General features: G+C 33.9%; 2 protein-coding genes across 3 annotated transcripts; both read left to right on the plus strand.

Moving 5' to 3' along the window:
* Nucleotides 1-3,788: 3,788 nt before the first annotated feature.
* On the plus strand, nucleotides 3,789-12,162 carry LOC100800581 (transcription termination factor MTEF18, mitochondrial). Of its 2 annotated transcripts, none has more exons than XM_006576668.4 (2): nucleotides 3,789-5,928; nucleotides 11,353-12,162. In XM_006576668.4, exon 1 carries the CDS (start codon nucleotides 3,911-3,913, stop codon nucleotides 5,609-5,611), a length of 1,701 nt encoding a protein of 566 aa, XP_006576731.1. In that variant the 5' UTR covers nucleotides 3,789-3,910; the 3' UTR covers nucleotides 5,612-5,928; nucleotides 11,353-12,162. The 2 variants fall into 2 exon arrangements, with proteins under 2 accessions (XP_006576731.1, XP_003520435.1); XM_003520387.5 differs by lacking the exon at nucleotides 11,353-12,162 and adding an exon at nucleotides 6,794-7,024.
* Nucleotides 12,163-14,374: 2,212 nt separating this feature from the next.
* LOC100499794 (uncharacterized) lies at nucleotides 14,375-16,339 on the plus strand. The gene is given in 3 exon segments (NM_001249214.2): nucleotides 14,375-14,754; nucleotides 15,638-15,933; nucleotides 16,206-16,339. Coding segments are annotated over 3 exon segments (699 nt in total). The 5' UTR covers nucleotides 14,375-14,450; the 3' UTR covers nucleotides 16,305-16,339.
* The last annotated feature ends 7,492 nt before the right edge of the window (nucleotides 16,340-23,831 follow it).

Below are 23,831 nucleotides of genomic sequence, written 5' to 3' on the forward strand. Positions count from 1 at the left end.
AATGTATATTTAATGCGTATGTAAATTTAAATAATAAATTTTGTTACAATTAATTTTGATATAAATCATACAAATTATTTAATCCATATATTTTTTTTAAAATAAAAAATATTTACTATTACAAAAAAATTAATGCACAAATGAGTAATTTAACATATTAATAATTAAAAAAAAATAAAACTTTAAGGAATTAAATTTTGTTTTTTTAATTCCTTAAATTTTTATTATATATATTGGTTTTTTGGTTTTTTTTTAATTCCTTAAAGTTTTATTTTTTTTAATTACTCATTTGTGCATTAATTTTTTTTGTAATAGTAAATATTTTTTATTTTTAAAAAAATATACGGATTAAATAATTTGTATGATTTTTATCAAAATTAATTATAACAAAATTTATTATTTAAATTTACATACGCATTAAATATACATTAGAATTTTTAGTGTTATGTATAACAACATTATTTATTTTGTAACGTAATTGACTCATTAGCTTAGTTGGTTACAGCATTGTGCTTTTTTCAAAAAAAAAAAACATAAGACACGTTCCGTAGGATCTTACGGAAGAAGCTTCTTCCGTAAGATCACTTACCAATAATACTGTTGGGTGCACCTAGCAACACCCTTTTCAGCCTTGTTTAACTTGTGAATAGGAGTGAGAATAGGCCAGCCCAGGCTTTAAAAGGCTAGCCTATGATGAATTTTTGAGGTCTCAACCTGGCCTATAGCCTATCAAAGACTTTTATTTTGGCTCGGTCTGGCCTTTTTAAAAAGCCTAGTCTGCCCTGATAGTCTTTTTTAAATCCTATATGCATGGAAAAGAGAAGGTAAAAAGAAGATGAAATAAAAAATGTTAAAGGAATAAGAAGATGCAAAAAAAAAAAATGACAAGGTTTTAAAGTTTTACCTCTATCAAAGCTTGAAGTGAAAAGAATATGATTTTTGTTTGTTCTGAAATAAGAACGTAATAGGAAAGTTAAAAGAAAAAGGAAACCTAATAGGAAAAGGAAACGTTAACACACATCATGAATATGAAAGCCAATAAAAATAATGAGGAATATAAAGGGACACATGACTCACACCGTAATTAAAGTCTTACTTGATTATATGAATGAAAGTTATGGAGTAGTAATGTGTAATTAAAGTCTACTAGTTTAAAAAAAAATATTAATTGTACCCAAAAAATAATATAAGTATACATTGGTACCCAAAAAATAATGTAAGTATATATACATATAAGCCTATCAGACTTTTTAATAAGCCCAAGCCCGGTTTATTTAATTTAATAGGTTTTTAAAAAAGTCTGAGCCTAACCTTTTAATTAAATAGGTCAGTTCAGGCCAGACTTTACGTAGGTTAGGTCATAGGCCCCTGTAGACCGGCCTGACCTATTCCCACCCCTACTTGTGAATCAACCTAGGCCGAACACTAACGAGAACAATCAGAATGTTGTGCAAAAAATCTGTGAAACAAGATTCTTTTTGTTGTTGTTGAGGTTTTTCGAATTTCGATAGCTATGCTCCTCCTTCCCATTTTAACATTTTTTGTTGAAAAAACAACCTTTTAATTATTAAATTTTAGCCCATCATTTACATTTTGTCAAAATCTTCAGCAGGCCCCTAGTTAAACCAAGGTAGTTGCTATTCACACTGCCCATACTGCTAATGGCACTACCCTTGTGACTGCCTTTTAATCATCTAGTGAAATTACCCTTTTGATGAAACACAATAGAAACATGTTTTTGTTACCTAAATGGGGGATGAAAAAAGCAAAATACAATGAAAACACAATTCTATTATATAAGTGTGCAACAAAGTCGTGTTTTTATTGTAATTTTTTCCCACACTCATACAGACAACAAAATTGTATTTCTGCTGTTGAATGGGGTGTGAAAAAATAAAAAATAACAAAAATACGATTATGTTGTACAATGTACAATGGAAATCATATTTTCATTTTTTTCATCCCGCGTGCAACAAAAATACGATTTAGCTATACATTGTACAACAATAGAATTGTATTTCCAGTTTTTGGCTTGACAATCCTTCCTCCCCTTCCCTGTAACCCCTCCCCTTCCTTTTAGATCAAGCCAAACCCTTCCTCACCTATCAGACCAACCCAAATCGAAGCATCTACTACCCTTAACCCTTCCTCTCCACAACCCTTCCTCCCCCCATCCCTTCCCAATTGACCCCTCAACAACACAGATTCAAAACACCTCGCTCCAAACATATAAGAAATGGTGGATTGTTGTGGCGGGGGTGCACAAATGACACAATGGTAAAGGGGGGCGCGCAAGCGAAGGCTTAGAGGTTGAGGTTACGCGTGTAGGGATCTGTTGGACCATGGTGGTGCTGCCAACATTGGGATTGAGTGTGCAAAGCCTCAGAGGTTTAGACTTGGGGAAAAAGATGGTGCAGTTGGGTGGTGGCGTTGTGAGGAGGTCGTGCATGACGCAGAGCCACTAAATCTTGAACGTGACACGACATGATAAAAGGAGGGGTGGCATGACACAATGACGCAACTGGAGGAGGGTGACACAATTTGACTTGTAGGAAAAAGAGACATTTCATCCCATTTGGTAGTGTCAATAGTAAATCTAGTTGTGACAATAACAAATTTGGGTTGAATTGGTTCATTACACATACCCTTTTTTGTTAAGTACACACCAACACTTTAAAATTACATTTTTATCCCTAATCTTGACTCATATTCTTTGATGGCGTGACATATTTTTGGACTATCATTATGACTGTTATATTATCAGTTAATGTTGTTACTTGATAGCAGGGACTAAAACTATTAATAGAAATAATATAGAGATCAAATACACTAAAAAATTGTTAGGGCCTAAAAACAAAAAAATGAAAAAATTAGGGGGCAAAAATATATTAAATTTAAGTCTTTTGATAATCAAAGTCTTATTTCAATTTGAACATTTCAACTTTAATTTTAATTAAATAATAATAATAATTGAATCACCCATGCGGTCTTTGAGAAAAAAAATGATATTTATTACTTGATGACTTTGTACACTTGTGAGATCACATCAACTTTTGTTGTTTTTTCATTTAAGTTGTGTTGTAGCATGATTTTTTTTAAATTTAAAATAAACACATAATAATGTTTAAGTACCATGTATTTTAGTAAATCAAACGAATCTTTAATGGACCTCACTTAACAGTTGAACTAACTTAGTGATGAAATACACTGTTTTGGGATTATTTTTGTTTTTAATTTTCCTTTTTTCCAAGAATAATGTAATAACACTCATCACAGACTAAAATAGTATTTTATGCAAATTATAAAAAATAAATTTAACAACCATCCATTAGTTTATTCCTTAATTATACTTTGGTTTTTTTAGGATAATTATACTTTGATTACAAATCATTGTAGCAAACAAAAATCATAAAATCAGATTTTTTTTCCCTCAATATTTTAAGCATAGAAAACTAAATTAAGAGAATCTTTTTGGTGAAATAATTATCATTAAGAGAGTCAAGGTAATTTGGTTGAATTGTGTACTTAAGATGTTGTAAATTTTTTATGATTTAAGTTCAAATTTATATGGATAAAAAAATCATTAAATCAATCAACTCACTTATATAAAATAAAATACATTAATTATTTTAAAATTTAATAAATTTATTATACACAGTGAACTAAACTAAATGATTATGTAATTTTTTTAGACATATGCTTTATTCTTTTTATCTATTTATAAGTTAGAAATTAATTTGATAACCTATATCCTAGTATCGTATTTGTGAAAGAAGAGGAGGTATGAAGAAAAAAACTTTGAAATGTGGCAATGCTTGGGCAAATGCAAATTAAACATCTTTGAAGAGAGCAGTTGAACAGAAAGTAAAGCAAAAACCCTGGCTTGAGTTTCAGAGCAAAAAACAAAAACATGTCTCTCCTCCGCCATGTTTGCACAACCTCAAAGCTCTCAGCAGCAGCAGCAGCATCAACAGCAACGATGGCGATCCCTTGGAAGTACAAGAAGTTCGCCATATCACAGGGTCAGAAGTCCCTCACCGACTACCTCCACGCCACGCGCAGCATCCCTTACGCCTACGCCAACCAAATCGCCAAGAACTCCCTCACTTCCCTCACCACCCTCATCACCACTCTCGGCACTTCTTCCTTCTCCCCTCTCCACTTCCCCCACAACCTCAACAAGTTCCTCATGTACCACCCCATCAACGAATTCGAGTTCTTCTTCGAGAGCATTGGCATTCACCCCTCCAACTTCCATTCTCTTTTGCCCCAAGACAAGTTCTTTTTCTCCCAAGATGATACCCTTTTGAGTGCTGCTTGTGTTCTTTACGAGTTTGGGTTTCCCTGGGATAGGCTTGGGGTTTTGTATGTGGAGAGTGGCTGTTTTCTCAATTGGGGTGCTTCTGAGTTGAAGGATAGGGTTTGTGGGTTCAAAAGGTATGGTCTTTGCAATGAGCAGGTTGTTGGGGTGTGTATGGCTTTTCCCTTTGTGTTTGATGGCCAAAAGGGTGATGATGAGGTTGAGGCTTTGTTTCGTGATCTGGGGTTGCTGTTTGGGGAGTTTGGTTTGGCTGAGTGTGTTGAGGGGAAGGGGAACTATAGTGTCGATGATTGGATTCGGGTGTGTAGGAAGATAAGGTTGTTTTATGATTTGAATGGTGGGAAGAGCTTAGTGGAGCTCATTGGAAGGAACAATGGTGGTGGTGTTGGTGTCATTGTGGAGCATGGGGAAGAGGAGTTGGTTCAAGCAGCTGAGTATTTTTGTAGGTTTGGTGCGAAGAAGGAGGATGTGGCACGATTGATTGTAGACGGACCGGAGTTGTTGGAGCTTGATTTGGAGGCATGGGTGGTTGATGTGGTGAAGCTGTTGAAGTACTTTGGAATGAGATCGGATGATGTCGAGGATGTTAGGAGGGATTATGCTCATGTATTGGGGACAGTTAAGATGGGTAATCTGCCCAATGTGATGAGAGCGTTAGGTTTACGTGAGTGGTTCTTTGATAAGATCAAGGATGGGAATCATCAATTGTTAGTTAGTTTTGTCACGAGCTGTCCCGGTGAATTCCAAGATGAAGGCTATCTAGGTCGTTTGAAGGCGATTAAGGCATCAAGAACCCCAACTCACAACATTAGCAAGTTGAATTTCTTGCACGCCATTGGCTTTGGCGAAAATGCTTTGACCATGAATGTGTATGCTCAGATGCATGGAACAAGTGGCAAATTACAAAAGAGATTTAATTGCCTTCTACGTCTTGGGATTGAATTTTCGAAGATCTGTAAGATGATCACAATTCATCCTAAGATTCTTAGCCAAAACCCTCAAAATTTAGAGCAAAAGGTTAATTTCTTTTGTCAGGAAATGGGATATTCACTGGAGCATTTGATCACTTTTCCAGCATTCTTGTGCTTTGACTTAGAGAACCGCATTAAGCCTAGGTACAGGTTCCATATGTGGATTATGGAAAAGGGTCTGTCTTCCAAAAATTATTCCATTACAAGCATGGTTGCAACAAGCGACAAGAATTTTGTTGCTCGCGCTCTTAAAATTCACCCAGCTGCTCTAAAACATTGGTTTGAGCAATTCTATCTAAGAAATTTGCCAGTGCAATGACAATGATTTTTTTACAATTGTGGTTGTCTATGAAACTCGAGCAATTATTCCAATTGAATTTGCACAGATTCTTAAACTTGGTTACTTCCTATATTTTGGTTTGGAGTTGAAGACAAACCTTTTGGATGTTGTTGGAGAAGTTGTGAGAGAGGTGTATATGCTTTGCAGTGATAGTGAGACATCAAGAATGGCCTGCGAATTTCTTATTATGCTTTACTTCATTTCCTATGACCTGATCTCAGTTCTGATTCAGAGAGAAACAAACCACAAATTCTGCGAACCATTAGTTGTGCTTCTTCAAAGTGATTATATCATAGGTAGGCCGACCATTTGTAAGTATTTGTACTTTTAACATGACTTCATTGATTTGATACTTTCAAATGAACTTGTTTTTCCTTTTAAATTTTAAAATTGTGTATATGATAAAATAATTCAGTGCAATTTTGATGGCATGGTTAAGGCCAGAGGTTGGCTCATATACTGGTACTAAACTTTATTACATTCTAGAAGGTTTAGAATGGGGAGAGTCTACCATAACCTTTAGAATGGGGGGAGTTTTCCATTACCCTAAACTTTTAATCATAAAAACATTTTCAGACATTAAGAATATTGAACTTAGCGCATGTTTGGAATATCTTATATTTTTCCTCAAAATTTTATAATGAAAAATGCTGCAGTGAGAACCTGTAGCTGAAAAACTGTTTTTGTAAAATTAAACAAACCAAACATATGCATACTTTCTCCTCAAGGAGATATTATTAGATCTCTGAGAAACATCTATGTGGACTCTAAGGTTTTACCATAGAAGATCAGATTATCCTAATTATTTCCCAATATACTTGTTAACACTAACAATCTAAAAATATATTTCCTAATGAGTAATGATATAGTTGTTGAGGAAGTGGATTGGATGGGAACAAATGTTTTAAGTATTTATTTCTCTTCCTCTCTTGGATCCAGTGTTGCTTATGAATAATAGTATTGATTTTATCATTCACTTTTGCTTGTCTTTTCACAATTTTTTTATTTGGTTTCCTCTATAAAGATTAGTTGTTTATCTGTTATCCAGAGAGTTGGTAAAAAAAGTCACCAGAAATTCTAGAATCACTTAATATCTTCACTTTACAGTTATTTTACTGTAGCAAAATGGGGAAATCTAAATTTTGATGAATTCATTTTCAGTGAAGGCAAGGAACTGAGAACAAATCCATTCCTCTCTAGGTAGGATGAGGGTTAGGGAAAGGGAAAGGAAGGTCTAGAAGGTTACTTTCTATTATATGTAACACCTATTAATGGACCCCAAGGTGAAGAATCAATGATATGAAGCCTTTTTATACAAGACCATCCAATCGTTCCTGAAAATTTGCATGTTACCATATTTTATTAAATACCATTATGAAAAGTTATAAGAAATGACATGACCTAAAGTAATACTAGGTGCATTTTAAAGCTCTGCTGCATGTTATACCATAGCAACCTTGACCTGCATTTTTGGCAGAAAAATGATATTTTTGTCTAGGATGGAAGATTGTACAAATGAATGCAAGCCTATGTCAAGTCATTCTGGTTCTAGATTTCTGAATGTTCCTTGGACTATTTCTAGCTCTTCTAGTGCTTTTGCGGGTCTTGTTTAGTTGTTTTACCTTGTTTCTGAATACTGTTTATGTATCAAACATCTTGTGCATTGACTGTCATATGATTTTTTTAAAAGTTTCACAGAAAATCAGTTTGAAATTGACTTAAACTAGTATCGGCCACAGTGAAATATACTGCAACTTTTATATACTGCAACTTTTATTATTGTTGTTCAGAACTGTCTAGTTCTGGGGATATCGTTGGAAGATTTCTTTTACTAAAATCTTATTTATGTTGGTAACTTATTTGGGTGATTATTAGTATTTTAGTATTGGAAGATATCTTTATTGCAGGCCTTGGAATGTGGAAACTTATATTAGGATAATTTTTGAATGTTCGATTCTTTCCTCTTTGGTTTTATTTAATTTTGTTTAGATTTTTGTATATTTTTTTTTTGATCGGCAAAGAGATATATATATATATATATATATATATATATATATATATATATATATATATATATTAAAAGGAAGTACCAGAGGTACTGATTACAGGGGTAGAAACCATAAAAATGGTTCCTCAATCAGACAACAGGAGTCTGAATAGGAACCATACTATGAAAAATAGATTATACATCTGCTATTGACCCAAATAAAACTATCCCCTACTGCTGCAAAAAACCTTGTCGGAGGTTACTCGACCATTGATTAAAGTGCATTGTAAAATCCTTCTCCAAATTACAAAGCCAAGTCCACATTAAGAAAGTCGCATCTTCAAACAGTTTGTTTCCATCGAATGTTGCGTCGGAGAACAAGATTCTGTTTCAAAGCTGCCAAGTAGACCATGTTACAGCCAACCACCAATACTGTCACCTCTTTACCCTGATGCCTTCAACCTGCAGAAACGAATGTTGAAGGAAATGGTGTTTTGTATTTAATGGAAAGGCACCCTTAATATTTATCCAAGACATTGTTTCCCACCATATAGGTTGGATCTTAATGCAATGGATAAAAAGATGGGATGCATCCTCCTCCACCCTTCTGCAAAAAGGACATGTCATATCCAAAATCTGCACTTGTCTAGCTCGCAGATTTATCTTTGTGGGTAGCCTTTCCCTAAATAACCTCCACGCAAAAATCGCGGTTTTACTACAACAACAACAACAACAACAACGCCTTATCCCACTAGGTGGGGTCGGCTACATGGATCAACTTCCGCCATAATGTTCTATCAAGTACCATACTTCTATCCAAACCATTAATTTCGAGATCCTTTTTGATAACCTCTCTTATAGTCTTTTTGGGTCTTCCTCTGCCTCGAATTGTTTGTCTTCTCTCCATCTGGTCTACTCTCCTCACTACAGAGTCTACCGGTCTTCTCTCTACATGCCCAAACCACCTAAATCTATTTTCCACCATCTTCTCTACAATAGGCGCTACTCCAACCCTCTCTCTAATAGCTTCGTTTCTAATTTTATCCTGTCTAGTCTTACCACACATCCACCGCAACATCCTCATCTCCGCTACACCTACTTTATTCTCATGTTGGCTCTTGACCGCCCAACATTCTGTTCCGTACAAAATCGCCGGTCTTACCGCAGTCCGATAAAACTTTCCTTTTAGCTTGATCGGTACCTTTGCATCACATAACACCCCCGAATGCTTTTCTCCATTTCATCCATCCTGCTTGAATGCGATGATTCACATCCCCTTCAATTTCCCCATCATCCTGTATTACAGACCCAAGATATTTAAACCGTGTGACTTGAGGGATAATATGGTCTCCTATTTTCACCTCTGAGTTAGAAACCCTCCTTCTTTTGTTGAACTTACATTCCATATACTCCGATTTGCTTCTGCTTAGGCGAAAGCCATGTGTTTCTAGAGCTCGTCTCCAAGTTTCCAACCTCTCATTCAACTCCTCCCTCGACTCTCCAAGGAGGACTATGTCATCTGCAAAAAGCATGCATCTCGGCGCTATCTCTTGGATTTGTTCCGTGAGGACATCTGCAAAAATCGCGGTTTTACTAGGAATCTTTATTTTCCATAGCTCCTCAAAACAATCCTCCTGGCTTCTAGCTGCTGCCTCCTCCCAAAACAGTGAATAAGCGCTATGTGTAGAATATATACCCGATGGATCTTCTGTCCACTCCCAATCATCAGATCCATGGTGCTGAATGGACTTACCTTCAACTTCACTAAGGAAAGTGATGGCCAAGTCAATTTCACTGTCGAACAACGGTCTTCTCCAATTAAAATTCCACTCCCAACCAGAATCCTTGTGCTTTCCCAATTGTCGGATAAGCTGGTGTTGCTGAGATGAAATCATATAGAGTCTAGGATACTTTTCAAATAATGATTCCTCCTGACAAATCCACCCATCCTCCCAAAATTTTATCTTATCCCCAACTTCTACCTTCCATTTCAGTCCATTTTGTAGGACCTTACCATGGTGTGAATGATGAATAGCCCTTTTTAAATCCTTCCACCATATTAATTCTAAATTTGACCTGCCCTCTTCGTCCAAACCCCTCCACCCCCCGTATTTAGCCTCCAAAACTCTAGCCCACAATTTCCCTTGGTGCTGCAAAAGATGCCACATCCATTTACCGAGAAGAGTAAGATTAAACGTATTGATATCTTTGATGCCGAGACCCCCCTTGTCTTTGGGTAGACACACTGTTTCCCATGAAATTCACGCAATCTTTTTGTTGTCATGTCCCCCTCCCCATAGGAATTTGTGTTGTAATTTGACTAGCTTGTCCATCACTGTTTGAGGCACCCTGAAAAAAGAGAAATAATAAATAGGAATTGATGTAAGCACCGATTGGATAAGTGTCACTCTCCCCCCAAAGGATATATATCTCTGCTTCCACCTAACTAGTTTTCTCTCACATTTTTGGATAATGGACTCCCACAAATGATCCCGCCTCGGATTGGCCCCTATGGGTATGCCAAGATAAACAAAAGGAAGAGCTAGCAAGCTGCAATTCAAATAATTAGCTGCTATTTGCTTCCACTGATCAGTTGTGCCAAAAGCGCTGAAACAGCTCTTAGCAAAATTGATTTTTAAACCAGAAACCAATTCAAAAGTCCTTTGGATAGCTTTTATAGCTTTTACATTTTCCATAGTAGCTTCCCCAAAAAAGATCGTGTCATCCGCATACTGCAATATGCTAATGCTTACATTATTGCAGCCAACAGGGAAACCTTTGTACATATTTTCCTCCACAGTTGTCCTCATCAAAACGTTCAAAGCTTCCACTACCTCATTGAAGAGAAAAGGTGCTAAGGGTTCCCCCTGTCTAAGACCCCTTTGGGGTAGGAACTCAGCCGTAGGGCTGCCATTCACCAAGACTGAAATTGAGGCAGATTTCAAACACCCTTCGAGATTTTTGTGTATTACAATCACTATTTGAGATGTTGGAGGGTGATGCTCCTGTTTCTTACTTAAAAGTAACACTGCATTCCATTATGGCCTTAACCAATCTTGAGTAACAAAGCAGCTAACAGAGAAGTTCATTCTTTCTTAATAGTAACACTGCATTCCATTACGGCCTTAACAAGGTAACATGGCAGTTCATGTATGTACTCACCCAAATGCACACTCTATTTCTACATTTTTTTCATCTGAACCTGTCCTATTTTCTATTTTCTTTCATTTTTTCAAAAATGTCTCTTTCTAAAAAATTCAGAGAATCAAGGTGCTCATTGGTAACCTGAACTTCCTTCAAGCTCTGACCCATTAAACTAGAAGATTATTCTTTTCTTGTGATCCATTTCTCTTGCATCTTCATGTGCAATGCCATATTGTAATGTACAGAATATCTGATTCTCCTTATTAAATTTTGTTTAAGCTTATTGTTTTATGTGTGTGCTTTTGTTTCTGTGGATGACAGAAATTGTTTTGGAAAATCCACATTTGTCAAACTTGAAATAAAATTTTAGAATTAAGGCTTATATTTATTCCTTAGCACTCAATGGAATGTAAATTATTAATTTGGTGGGAATTATTAAAAAAATACTAGTAATTGTGTTGAATATTTGTGAAACTACTGTAACTGGAATTTTGGAAATAACTCAAGTTGGCTGGCTTGTTGTTTTGGTACATATGCTTAAGTAAGTTTTTTCCCAAACCCAAGTTTAACCCTCCAAATTCTATTATAGAGCTCATAAATTGAAAGAAAGGAGGCTTTATTAAAAAATGAGTTAGAAGCAAAGTTGCAAAGTGTGAGATTGGTTCAGGACAGGGAGGACGGATGGTGTTAGCAAGCAAGTTGAAACTAATGGTCGGTTCAGCATATTTTGCAATTATGGAAGTCAAGGACGGTGGTGTTACTGCAGACCCCATTTTCTTCAGTAGGCTCTAGAATTTGGGTGCCTTACCTAAAGTTTATTGCCTCTTGTGGAGACTCTTTCATAATAGGCTACCATCGAAAGTTAATTCAATTAGAAGATGTTCTGTGCTCATTCTGTCATCTACAAGAAGAACATGCATTTTCTATCATAAATGTCCCTTGAATATCGCAAGACCAAGACCCACATACATTGACCAACACAAAGGCCCAAATGAATATGAGTTCCCATATGCTGCATTTGCTTTCCAACCTCCTTAGCTCAATTGAAAGAGAAGCTTGCATATGCCTAGCTACATTAATACTTCCTTTTTTTTTAAAATGTTAATATCAGTGCTTAGAACTGATTTTAAACATCAATTAATAAGTTTTCCTAGAGGAAAAAATGTTGACTACACTTTAGTATTTCTAATAAATTTTTTATTTTAACGGGTGATTGGTGTAAGTGATATACATGTTTGATTTCGCATAGTTAGCCAATAGAAAACAACACTTGAGATACACATTCACAATGTTGTATGTAGTAATAGGTAACTTACCAATTTATCTGATTGTTTGTTTTGTCTTTTGTTGTAAGAAAGAAATTGTCTTTCATCAAATGAAGGAATCTCGCTCAATTCCATCTAATCATCTTCCAATGATTAAAATGTATGACGATTAAATAATTGCCATTTTGATATGAATTTCTGAGCGTGCAACTTTGGATTAAAGTTGGGAGAGTCTAAAAGTACTTTACCTTGAATCAATAAAAATTTCCTTCTTCAATTGACTTTGGTGAAATGGAATTCATTATTGTAAAATAGAGTTTGTAAAATTACTTTTCAAATTTTAATCCAAGCATAATCCAAATACTGTATAGTTATTACATCGTGATTCGTGAGCTTAGAGATGAGATTTTACTAAATTAAATTATTTAGTTCTTTTATGAAGACTAATCTTTTTAAATAAATTTGAGTAAATCACTAATTTGTTCTGTCATGTATTACTTTTTTTTTCTTCCCTAAATAGTTCTTGGAGTAATAAAATTATATAAGTGCTCTTTAAATTATTTTTAAATATCTATTAATTTAGTCCATACATTGATTTATTTAAAGTTCAGGATTCATTTGAAGGTTTTTTTTTTAATATTATGAGATTATTTAGTATAATTTTTAAACACGAGAGCTTACATATATAATTTGTATATTTTAGGACTATTTAGAAGAGAGTAATATTTTAGGAATGAGATTGATGGTTTGTTGTTATTCAATAAATTTAAAGAGTATTATGAGTAGATATTACCACTATAAGCACGTACTCTATTTAAGTTCAAATGTGTAAATTATGAAATATTATATAAAAAATGAAAATATTTATTTTTTCAAAAGATATCTATGTACTTGTGAACCGTTAAATAAAATAGGTTTAAATATTTTTTAAATTCCTATAATTTAGCGTTTTTTATTTTTTTTGTTCTTGTATTTTTTGTTATTGTTTTAATGCTTGTAAAATATTTTTGTTTTATTTTTTATTGTTATAACATTTTTTAATTATTTAAAATATTTTTGGCATTGTTTAAAGAGATATACATAACAGTTTAAGATAAAAAAAGTATATATATATATATATATATATATATATATATATATATATATATATATATATATATATATATATATATTGTAAGGACTAAATTAATTTATCTATAACGTTTGTTTTCTTTCTCTCATTTAGGACGACATCAACATTAGTCAATTTGTTGAGCTTTCATTAAGTGAAAGAGAGAGAAAAGTGGATAAAAAAGGAATAATTGTATCAGTATAACAGTGATATGATATATTCTTTAATAGTTTTTTTTTTAAGTTTTGTACAGGTTAATTTTTTTTAATATACTTTCTAATAAATTCTTAATTAATAGTTAAATTTTATTAAAAAATATAAAATTATGAGTAAAGCTGATTATATAAAGAGTGAAACTTATATAATATTAATTTTTAATAAATTTCATTCAATAATAAAAATATATTAAAAAATAATGTTAAAGAATATATTTTTAACAATTCTATAATTTTATAATATATTCTTATCATATTATTTATTATATTTCACACTTTTGTCTCTCTCTAAATCTCATTCTTAATCATAGATGAAAACGCCCGATAACACACTTTAATATATTTTCTTTGACAAATTTTTTAATTTTTTATTAGTTAAAATTTATTAAAAATTATAAAATTATGAGTGAAATTTATGAAATAAAGAGTGAAATTCACATATTTTTAAATTTTAAATAAATTTCAATGAATAGAATAAAATGTGGTAAAAAGACTGTTAAAAGAGAGATTATTAAATAGTTTTAGATCATAATATCTATAAATCTAACGGATCTTTAAGTGACACATATGTATAGAAATAATTAATAATACTAAATTGAATGTCATGTGAAGATTAATTGACACCATCATAATTATAGACTACCAAATAATTTATTGTATTAAAAGAGTGTGTTACTAAATAATTTTTGAATTATAGAAATATAATGCATAAGAAACAATTGTAGGAACAAAAATTTTCTAAACCGAGAAGTATATACAATGGAAAAGAGAAACTATTCAATAATCTCTGAAATCCACATGTCAGAGTGGTAAAAGTCCAAGTTGGACACAGAATCCAGCATGTCAAGGTGCAGCAACAATTCATCCACCATGATTGGCCAAGACCACATCCAACTTATCCAAGTGGAAAATAATGAGATAAGGCACTCTCATAATCACACACACACCAATCATGATCCCCCACCAACACTTGTAGCCACAAATCCAAATTATAGTAATATTTCATGCTTCTCTATCACTCTTGTCAAATTCCACAAAAACCAAGTACTACAAGGGAAGAAGAACTTAGCTACAAGCTAAGGAAGGATCAAAGAGAATGGCTCAAGCAATGGCATCAATGACTAGCTTACGTGGTTCCTCTCAGGCTGTGTTGGAAGGTAGCCTTGGCTCCACACGCTTGAATGTGGGGAGTGGAAGCAGGGTGGCCTCAGTCACACGTGCAGGGTTCACAGTTAGAGCACAGCAACAACAAGTGAATGGTGGTGAGGTACAAAGTAGCCGTAGGGCAGTGCTTTCACTTGTTGCTGCTGGTTTGACCACTGGCTCTTTTGTTCAAGCTGTGCTTGCTGATGCCAAACCTATCAAAGTTGGACCACCTCCCCCACCTTCTGGCGGATTACGTATGTCTCTCTCTCTCTCCCCCCTCTCCTTCTCCTCTTATAATTCAATTCATTCTGAAGAAATTAAGATTTTTTGTTTCTGATTTAATTAGAATGCTCTGGAAATATAATTGTCTTGTAATCAGAAATTGTCATCTGGATAGGAAGTTTGTTGACTTTTATAATAATTACGTTTTAACTTACCTAAGACGATTTCTGATTAGTTGAGAGTCTAACAATAAAAATCTTTACAGAACTTAGAAACAATTGTTTATTTAAAACTGAACTTTTTCAAATTTGTATTTAATTTTGATTTGATTATTCATGTAAAATGAATAGTTTAGATTAACTCCTTTTTGCCTCTTATCTCTTACTTGATGCACACCATCTATGTGTGTGCAATGATCATCATAACTTGTCAAGTGGAAATCATTGATAAGCCATGGATGTTGCATTGAATGATGAACCTTGAAGGATGAAAAATGGAAATTGGGGCAGAGAAGTTGAAGTAGATTTGGGGTTGGTTTTAGTAAGTTTCATTAAAGTAAACAGGGTTAGAAGCAAAGACAGGAAATCAAACAAAAATCAGAAATGGGGTTCTGTGACATAGTAGTGTATTGTACCACAGCACAGCAAAGTTTTGAACAGAAAATAGGTCATGCATGTTGCATTAAATGATGACAGAAGAAAAATAGAAATGGGGTAGAAAAGTTTGAGCTAGAATTCAGTTTGATTTTGGTAGTAGATTTCATTTATGATATAGGGTTAGAGGCAAAGACAATGAAAACAAAAGAAGAAAAGAAAGAATTATTGAAATGGGGTTGTTATTAGGGACATGATTAGAGAATGGAGTTTGAAGATATTATAATTATAACCATGGTGGGTGTGTTATGGAATATGGCAGCTGGAACATTGAACTCAGATGAACCAAGAGACCTTAAGCTGCCATTGAAAGATAGGTTCTTCCTTCAACCATTGTCTCCAACTGATGCTGCACAAAGGGCAAAGGAATCAGCCAAGGAAATTGTTGGCGTTAAGAAGTTGATTGAAAAGAAGGCTTGGCCATATGTTCAGAATGATCTGCGTCTCAGGGCCGAGTATCTGCGCTTTGATCTCAACACTGTCATTGCTGCAAAGCCTAAGGATGAGAAGAAATCACTCAAGGAACTCACTGGCAAGCTCTTCCAGGATATCAGCAATGTAAGTTGAAACAGAGAAAAAAAAGAAGAGATAATTAATTAACCCGATAGTGCTTTAGGTATTTTTGATCTGTTCTTCGATTAGAGTTGAAGTTTCTCTTCGGTAATTCACACAATAAAGTTTGCATTAAAGATGAACATAGATTATCACGGTGAAATTCTAATTCTGATTGGAGAACAGTACCAAAAGTACTTAAGGAAGTGCGTGCAAGTTTTGTCCTTCTTAGTATGAGATCAGAGTATTAATGAAAGTTGTTAATTTTTGTTTCACAGCTGGATCATGCAGCAAAAATTAAGAGCAGCCCGGAAGCAGAGAAGTACTATGCTGCTACTGTATCTTCTCTGAACGATGTCCTTGCCAAACTTGGTTAATGTGATTAATTTCTTGCTTTCTTGTGTAAGCTTTGTGCATGATTTTCTCAGACACTTTATTGACTGATATTTTAAGAAAATCAAATGATGAGGGAAAATTTTCTATAAATAAGATCAATATATCTAGACCACTTCTCTCCTGCCTGTCCAAAACTAAAAGGTAATTAAGGGGTAATGTAATTGTAGAACTTGGAAGTTTAATTATAATTTCCCGAGCACAAAACTTGAGTAGCTATAATGATACTGTAATCTTAGTACACAGTATTTGGATCATAAGGTCCTAGAGTCTTATTTTTTATATGAAGGAACACAAGGTGCCGCATGAAGGATGAGATGAAATTGGAGAAAATTGATGGAAGTAACATGAAAAAAAGAAGCAAGAAGTATATTAATAAGCTTAGTTGGAACACAAGCGTCCACAATGAAGCCAACCCCGATATTACAAGAGTGTACAACATTCTCAAATGATAAATACAGATTGTGCTACAAATTCTTGACTTTCTAAAACAACATTTTGTAATGCCATATAACCCACACAACCAGCAGCATATTGTTCAAGTAACGCACATAAAACCTGTCCCAAAATTCACTACACCAGCCACCAAAAAATGCAGCATGCTATTTTTTTAATCGGTAAATGTTAATTGTTAGTTTTGTTAGTAGGGGGATCGAACCTGCGACCTTTTCTCCCTTCCTTTCTTTATCAACAATGCAACCAACCTTATATTTCCCCAAAAATGAAGCATGTTTCCATACATGCCAGCTACTCCCTCTTCAAGCTGTTAGTCCTTCACACTAAACATATATCTTGCTCATCATGCATATTGCATTGATTCCACCCCATCCACGCAACGTTGAAAGCCACCAGAGTGACTACAGAACTGTTATGAGTTATACAATTTTGAAGATCTGCATAATTAGCACAGACCCTTTTACATCATTAGTAATGGCTTTAAAACACTCCAATGTAACTGATGTAAGGCAGCTGATCAGTATCCCATGCAATTTCTTTCAAATCCAAGTTGTGGTCATCCCTTTAGCTAGACACTCATAGGGTGGATATCCATCTCACCTTTGTCACATTGATTGGTAAAATGCACGGAAAAAACTAGGGTGATAAAATTCGCGAAATGATGATCATTGGGCAATATAATGGGCAATTAAGCCTAACTATTTTTTTAACAAAGGTAAATAAATGCCTGATACAGCAAATTAATGAACATTTTGTGTATCATTTCACAAAAGTACATTCACGTGATTTATTACTGGCTGAAGTGCTGAACAAAATGGTAAATGGAAATGAAATAATTACTTAAAATACAGCAAACAGTTCAGTGTTTTGGATGATATAAACCGGTAACACGAAGGAAGTTGTTAATAGCAAATAAGATAACAACCCCTACAACAATTGAGCTGAGTCGCCAAGGGTCACGGAAGTTCATTGACCTTATCATAACTGACAGGGACTATTTAACACTCGTATCAACATCATTTACCAAAATAGCAGTAAACCACTCAACCAATTGATTTGGCGAAAAGGCTTAATTCAAGCTAAGGCTGTAGATCTAGCCTGGAAATAAAAGGATAATGTAATGAATTTCAGAACACTGAAATGAAAATAAAATGAAGGGAGAAGAAGAGGGTTTAGAGATGGAGAAGGTGAGAGACACAATATTGAATCCGCAAAGAATAATACAAATCGTGGGAGGTGATTGTGCGATTACACCAACGTGTTCGTTTCTTAGTTTGTGGTGTGTGCAGTTACTTGTGTTTCAGTTTCATATTTTATGTTGACATTCTTTCCCATTTTATACTTTAAATAAACGATATACAATTGCAGTGACAAGAAAGTTGGGCTTGCAGTGTGACACATAAGAAACTATGCTGAAGTGAATCATCAACATGTTGTACCAGAGAAAACCGCGCATTTTCACCCACCTTAAAGCTTTTCTATAAGCTATTCTCTAATGATTTTCGGAAAATCTACTTCAGGAATTCTGTTTACTATTGTAGGGGACAAAGCACATTGATGTAAGATACCATTGGTTGCCAAGAGAAGTAGAAGAACAACACTTCAAGTTGAAAACAATTCACACCAATAAAAACCCTGCAAATATGATGACAAAAGTTGTAACATGAGAAAAACTTCAACTTTGTGTTGAGCTAATCAGCACGGATTGCCTGCGAGCAATTGAAAATATTTTTCCTTTGCGAGCAATTGAAAATATTTTTCCTTTGGCTAAGGGGGAGAATTTGTTGGATTTTTTGGGCTCCCTTCCTATGTGGAGTAAAGACCCAAATGAGAAGACCCGTATGTCTCATTTATTTAAGTGGAGATGGGTCATATTAGAGAGAGTGAGATACAGTGGGAGAGACTCATTTGAGAGGGGAAAATAGTTACAAATCATTGAGAGATCATTGTGATTTTTGCATACCCACTAGAGAGTGTTTTTCAGATTGCAACTGTGGATTCGTTCATCGTTGGATCGGGTTGATTTTTGGACAGCAGATTCTACGCGTGTGATACTTCAAATTGTTCGGTTGTATCGGGAAAAAGATATTTGTAGAGAGAGATAGGTGTTACGCATTATCTACTCTATATTTTGGTGTTTTATCTTTTTGTCTCTATTGTACTAATTGATGGTTTGTTTTGATTTGACTGTTTTTAGCACGTTTTAGTGTATTTTCATTGATTATAGTGAAGTTATTTATTTGGTTTGGACGACCTGTGGTTTTTACTCTTGCATTGAGGGGTTTTGCACATTAATCAAATTGTGTCTCTGTTTTCATCAATTTTGTGCTCTATACTTTATTGGTGCTTCTTACATGTTCTTGCAAGTTTGGGAGAATTTATTTTCGCTGCTTATTACTCTGTTATAGAGTTTGTTATTGTATTGGCCTATTTCTTCCCATCAGAGTGGTATCAGAGCTCTTGGTTAAGGGTTTTTTTTTTCTACTTGCTTGAACGATGGAGGCACATATGAAGATGGTATCCTTGAGTGGAGCAAACTATCACTTTTGGAAGGGCAAGATGAAGGACTTACTATTTGTGAAGAATATGCATCTTCCGATCTTTGGCACACAAAAGCTAAATTCTATGTGTGACGAAGAGTGGGGTTTCAAACATGAACTTGTATGTGGTTTTATTAGACACTTTGTAGATGAATCCATTTATAATCTTATTTCTCATGAGACACATGCAGGAATTCTGTGGAAAACTCTTGAGTCCTTGTATGCTTCTAAATCAGGGAGCAATAACTTGTATCTATTGAAGAGCTTTGTTGAATTGAAGTACAAGGACGAAGCTCCATTTATTGAGCACTTGAGTGAATTTCAAGGACGCATGTATCAACTTTGATGATGATGTGTTGGGATTGTTCCTATTAATAACTTTACCTGATTCGTGGGAGACATTCCGGGTCTCCATGAGTAGTGCTGCCCCTAATGGTGTTGTTCCTTTGCAAATGACAAAGACTAGTGCTCTTAATGAAGAGATGAGAAGGAAGGCACAAGGTATTTCTTCTCAGTCAGAGGTGTTTGTTACTGAAAACAGGGGGAGAAGCCAAAAGAAGATGATAAAGGGTGATAGAGACGAGAGCAGGAACAACTCTAGGTCTCGATATAAGAATGTTGAGTGTCATTATTGTCACAGAACATGGCATATCCAGAGGAATTATTTTCTATGGAAGAAAGAGAGTAGATAAGAAGGGTAAGCAAAAAGAGAAGGATCATGATGATGACTGTGTGACTACTGCTATCAGTGATGATCTTGTAATTCTCCATGACCCTGATTCGCTTAATCTTGTATTTGATGAGAATATGTGGATAATTGATAGTGGTGCTACACTGCATGTTACAACTAGGAAGGAGTTCTTCACATCTTACACTCCAGGTGATTTTGGAGTCTTGAAGATGGGTAATGATAGCGTGTCCAAGGTGATTGGTGTTGGTGGTGTTTGTTTGCAAACCAACATGGGAATGCAATTGCTACTTAGAGGAGTGAAACATGCTTCAGATGTCCGGTTTAATTTGATCTCTGTGCAGGTACTTGATGATGTTGGTTATGATAACCACTTTGGTTCTGGAAAATAGAAACTCACCAAGGGTAACCTGGTTGTGGTCTAGGGGGAGAAACTTTCAAAGCTGTATTTGGCAAAAGCTTTGGTTGCTAGAGACAATGTGAATGCTATGGATATGGAGGCATCTTTGTGGCATTGAAGGCTTAGTCATATCAGTGAGAAAAGGCTGGATTGTTTAGCCAAGAAGGATATGCTTCTAGCTAGGATTGAAGAATGTGAATTTGGAGAAATGTTCTCATTGCATGGTTGGTAAGCAAACCAGAGTATCCTTCAAGGAGCACCCTCCTTCCAGAAAATATGAGTTGCTTGAATTGGTGCATTCAGATGTTTGTGGTCCTTTTGAAGGTGAAATCCTTTAATGGTGCTGATATGATGACTAACGCATTACTAAGAGGGAAGTTTAAAGCTTTCTCTGAGATCGCCAGTTTGGCAGTCACCTCCACATAGTTGTGAGGGGGAGATTTGTTGGGTTTTTGGGGCTCCCTTCTTATGTGAAGTAAAAGCCCAAATGAGAAGGCTCGTATGTCTCACTTATTTAAGTGGAGATGGGTCATATTAGAGAGTGAGATACAGTGAGACAGACTCATTTGAGAGGAGAAAACAGTTACAAATCATTGAGAGAGAAAGAAGGAGAGGGAAAATCATTGTGATTTTCGCATACCCACTGGAGAGCGTTTTTCAGATTACAACTACAGATTCGTTCACCGTTGGATCAGGCTAATTTTTGGACAGCAGATTCTATGCGCGTGATAATTCAAATTGTCTAGTTGAATCGGCAAAAAGATATCTGTAGAGAGGAATAAGTGTTTCGCATTATCTGCTCTATATTTTGAGATTTTATCTTCTTGTCTTTGTTGTACCAATTGGAGATTTGTTTTGATTTAACTGTTTTTGTAGCACGTTTTAGTGTACTTGTTGGAGGTTCTCTTGTATCTTCATTGATTATAGTGAAATTATTTCTTTGGTCTGGACGACCTGTGATTTTTACTCTTGCATTGAAGGGTTTTCCACATTAATCAAATTACGTCTCTGCTTTCATCAATTTTGTACTTTATATTTTATTGATGTTTCTCACAGATTCTTACAAGTTTGAAAAAATTTATTTCCACTACTTATTATTTTGTTATAGAGTTTGTTATTGTGTTAACCTATTTCCCCATTAGAATTGTAGGGGCCAGCCAAAAGTCTACGTGCATTGAATGCACCTTGCATGCATATTAGAAATCTTTTTCACTAGCCCCATTTAGATGTGTAGCTAGGGGTGCAGATAAATTTTTAAAACATTGAAAATCTTTTATAATGCATGCTTTTGTTGAAAAGTTTGGGAAAAATTCACAGTATTTTTTCTCTTTTATAAATAGAAGACATAGGAGGTTAAGGAAATCATTGAGAGCAAAAGCAAAACAAAGCTTTTGGATAGTTGTGAGAAAAAATAGAGTTAAATAAATCTTGAGTGTATAGGAAAAATATACTGGGTGAGTATTGATTTTATAGCTCTTTGGTATTATAAAAATATAGTATTTGAATAGAAGTCAGTCTCACGAAAAATACTATATTATATCTAAAAGAGAGTAAGAAAATATTATAATATTTTTTAATATAATAAAATAGTTTTCGGAGTTTGACCCTTGAATTTTTCCTCTTATCGGAGGATTTTCATTAATGTTCATCTTATTGCTTCCGCTCTACGGCCATTCCCAATCTTAATTTATACTCACTTTTCGCTTATTGAGCCCAATAAGGTTAGTTCATACAGTATTTTTTTTATTAAGCAAAACAAATATTATAAAGATGGTACCCATGAATACAAAGTTTACAAATCAGGATATCCTAGTAACATCAACTAAGGTTAATCTGTAATAATATCACTGCACATATAAACACTAATTAACATTTTTTAACATAAGTCTCTGCTCAATCTGTTGTCCTCCACTAATATATTCTCCTTGCGCTTCCGAAAGTATGATATCGGTTTCTTGACTGAAAGGGAGTATTTTTTTTTTTAAATTACCAAATGATATAGTATTTTAATAAATTCCCAATCAAGGATAAGTCGTATATGAAAAACACCACTCTTGGGTTGAAGACTTACCTACTTTGATGATTTCTGCATTCAGAATTTTTTTAATTAATTTCTGCACCAAAGTCGTGTGTGCAAATTACTAATTAAAAGAATCAATTGATTGTAAATATTATAAATTAAATTTTATAATATTATGTTCAATTCTTACAAATAAAAAAACTAAAAAACACAACTCTGTCACTTTCTTTTAGTAATCGCTTGAAGAAATACGACTTTGTTTTTAAGTTTTACTTTTAACAGTGAAAAATCAATATTATATTAGTTAAAAGAGTGTTTTTTTAAAGTATTTTAGAGAAGTCGTGAATCTAGGCACGACTTCACCTTTCCTCCAAATATTTTTTATCAAAGTTTTCATATTTTTTTCTATAAATATTATGTTTTGAAAAAATGTTGATGCTATTTTTAAGTAATTTTAAAAACGTGTTAATTTTTGTATTTTTCTAACATTATGAATTAATTATTTGTTTTCAATTTTTTGAAAAAATGGTGTAAATAAAATGCTTAAATTCTGCATAGAAATATAACGTTAATATATTATATTTAAAAATTCTAAACTAAAAGTAAACAATGAAAACAAAAAAAAAAAAAAAACAAAAGAATGAAATCTTTAGTATGTTCACGACTCCTTGATTATAATTAAAAAAAAAAGCTAAACACAACAACTGAATTAGTTTTCTGTAAGAAAAATTAAGTCATACAATTGATTCCCACTTCTAATAACAATTCTATTTTTTTTAAAAGAGAAAAGTAACAAGTCGTAAATACAAACACGACTTCGTAATAAAAAGTTGTGAATAAATTATTAATAAAAGAAAAATACATAAATCGTAGATATTAATACGACTTCAACAAGAGAGTTGTGCTTTCCACATACGACTTACCCTTTATTGAGAATTTATTGAAAAACTACCAACATTCGATAATTTCTAAAAAAATCTTTACCTCCATTCGGTCAAAAAGCCTATGATATCACTCATGACAAAAGAAGATAGGGTCATGCTTGTCTCATCCAAAATTAGATAGTACCCATTATGTTAGCATATGAAGATAATAAGTGATCTAATAAATACTAACCCGTATCTTAAAGTAAATTTTAGTCGACGGTAAATTTTATTTTTATTTTTTTAACGAACATAATTTCATGACATGTATTCAAGAACAAAAATAATTCTTTTTTTGGGTCTTTTATCATTCTTTATAGGTTCTTCACCATGGTCTATATATGATTATATTTTTATGTTGAGTTGGATCATCTAAAATTATATGATTAAAGTACACTTAAATAAATTAATAATATACATTAAGTAAAAGATGTTATTGAAAGAAGAGAACATTGAAAGGAAAAAATGTTATAAGAAGTTGTTT

Source organism: Glycine max, chromosome 3 (genome assembly GCF_000004515.6).
Source record: "Glycine max cultivar Williams 82 chromosome 3, Glycine_max_v4.0, whole genome shotgun sequence".
In the NCBI taxonomy this organism is placed as follows: Eukaryota; Viridiplantae; Streptophyta; class Magnoliopsida; order Fabales; family Fabaceae; genus Glycine; species Glycine max.

Coding starts and splice junctions, on each gene's coding strand:
- LOC100800581 (XM_006576668.4), top strand. CDS start 3,911: ATGTCTCTCCTCCGCCATGTTTGCACAACCTCAAAGCTCTCAGCAGCA.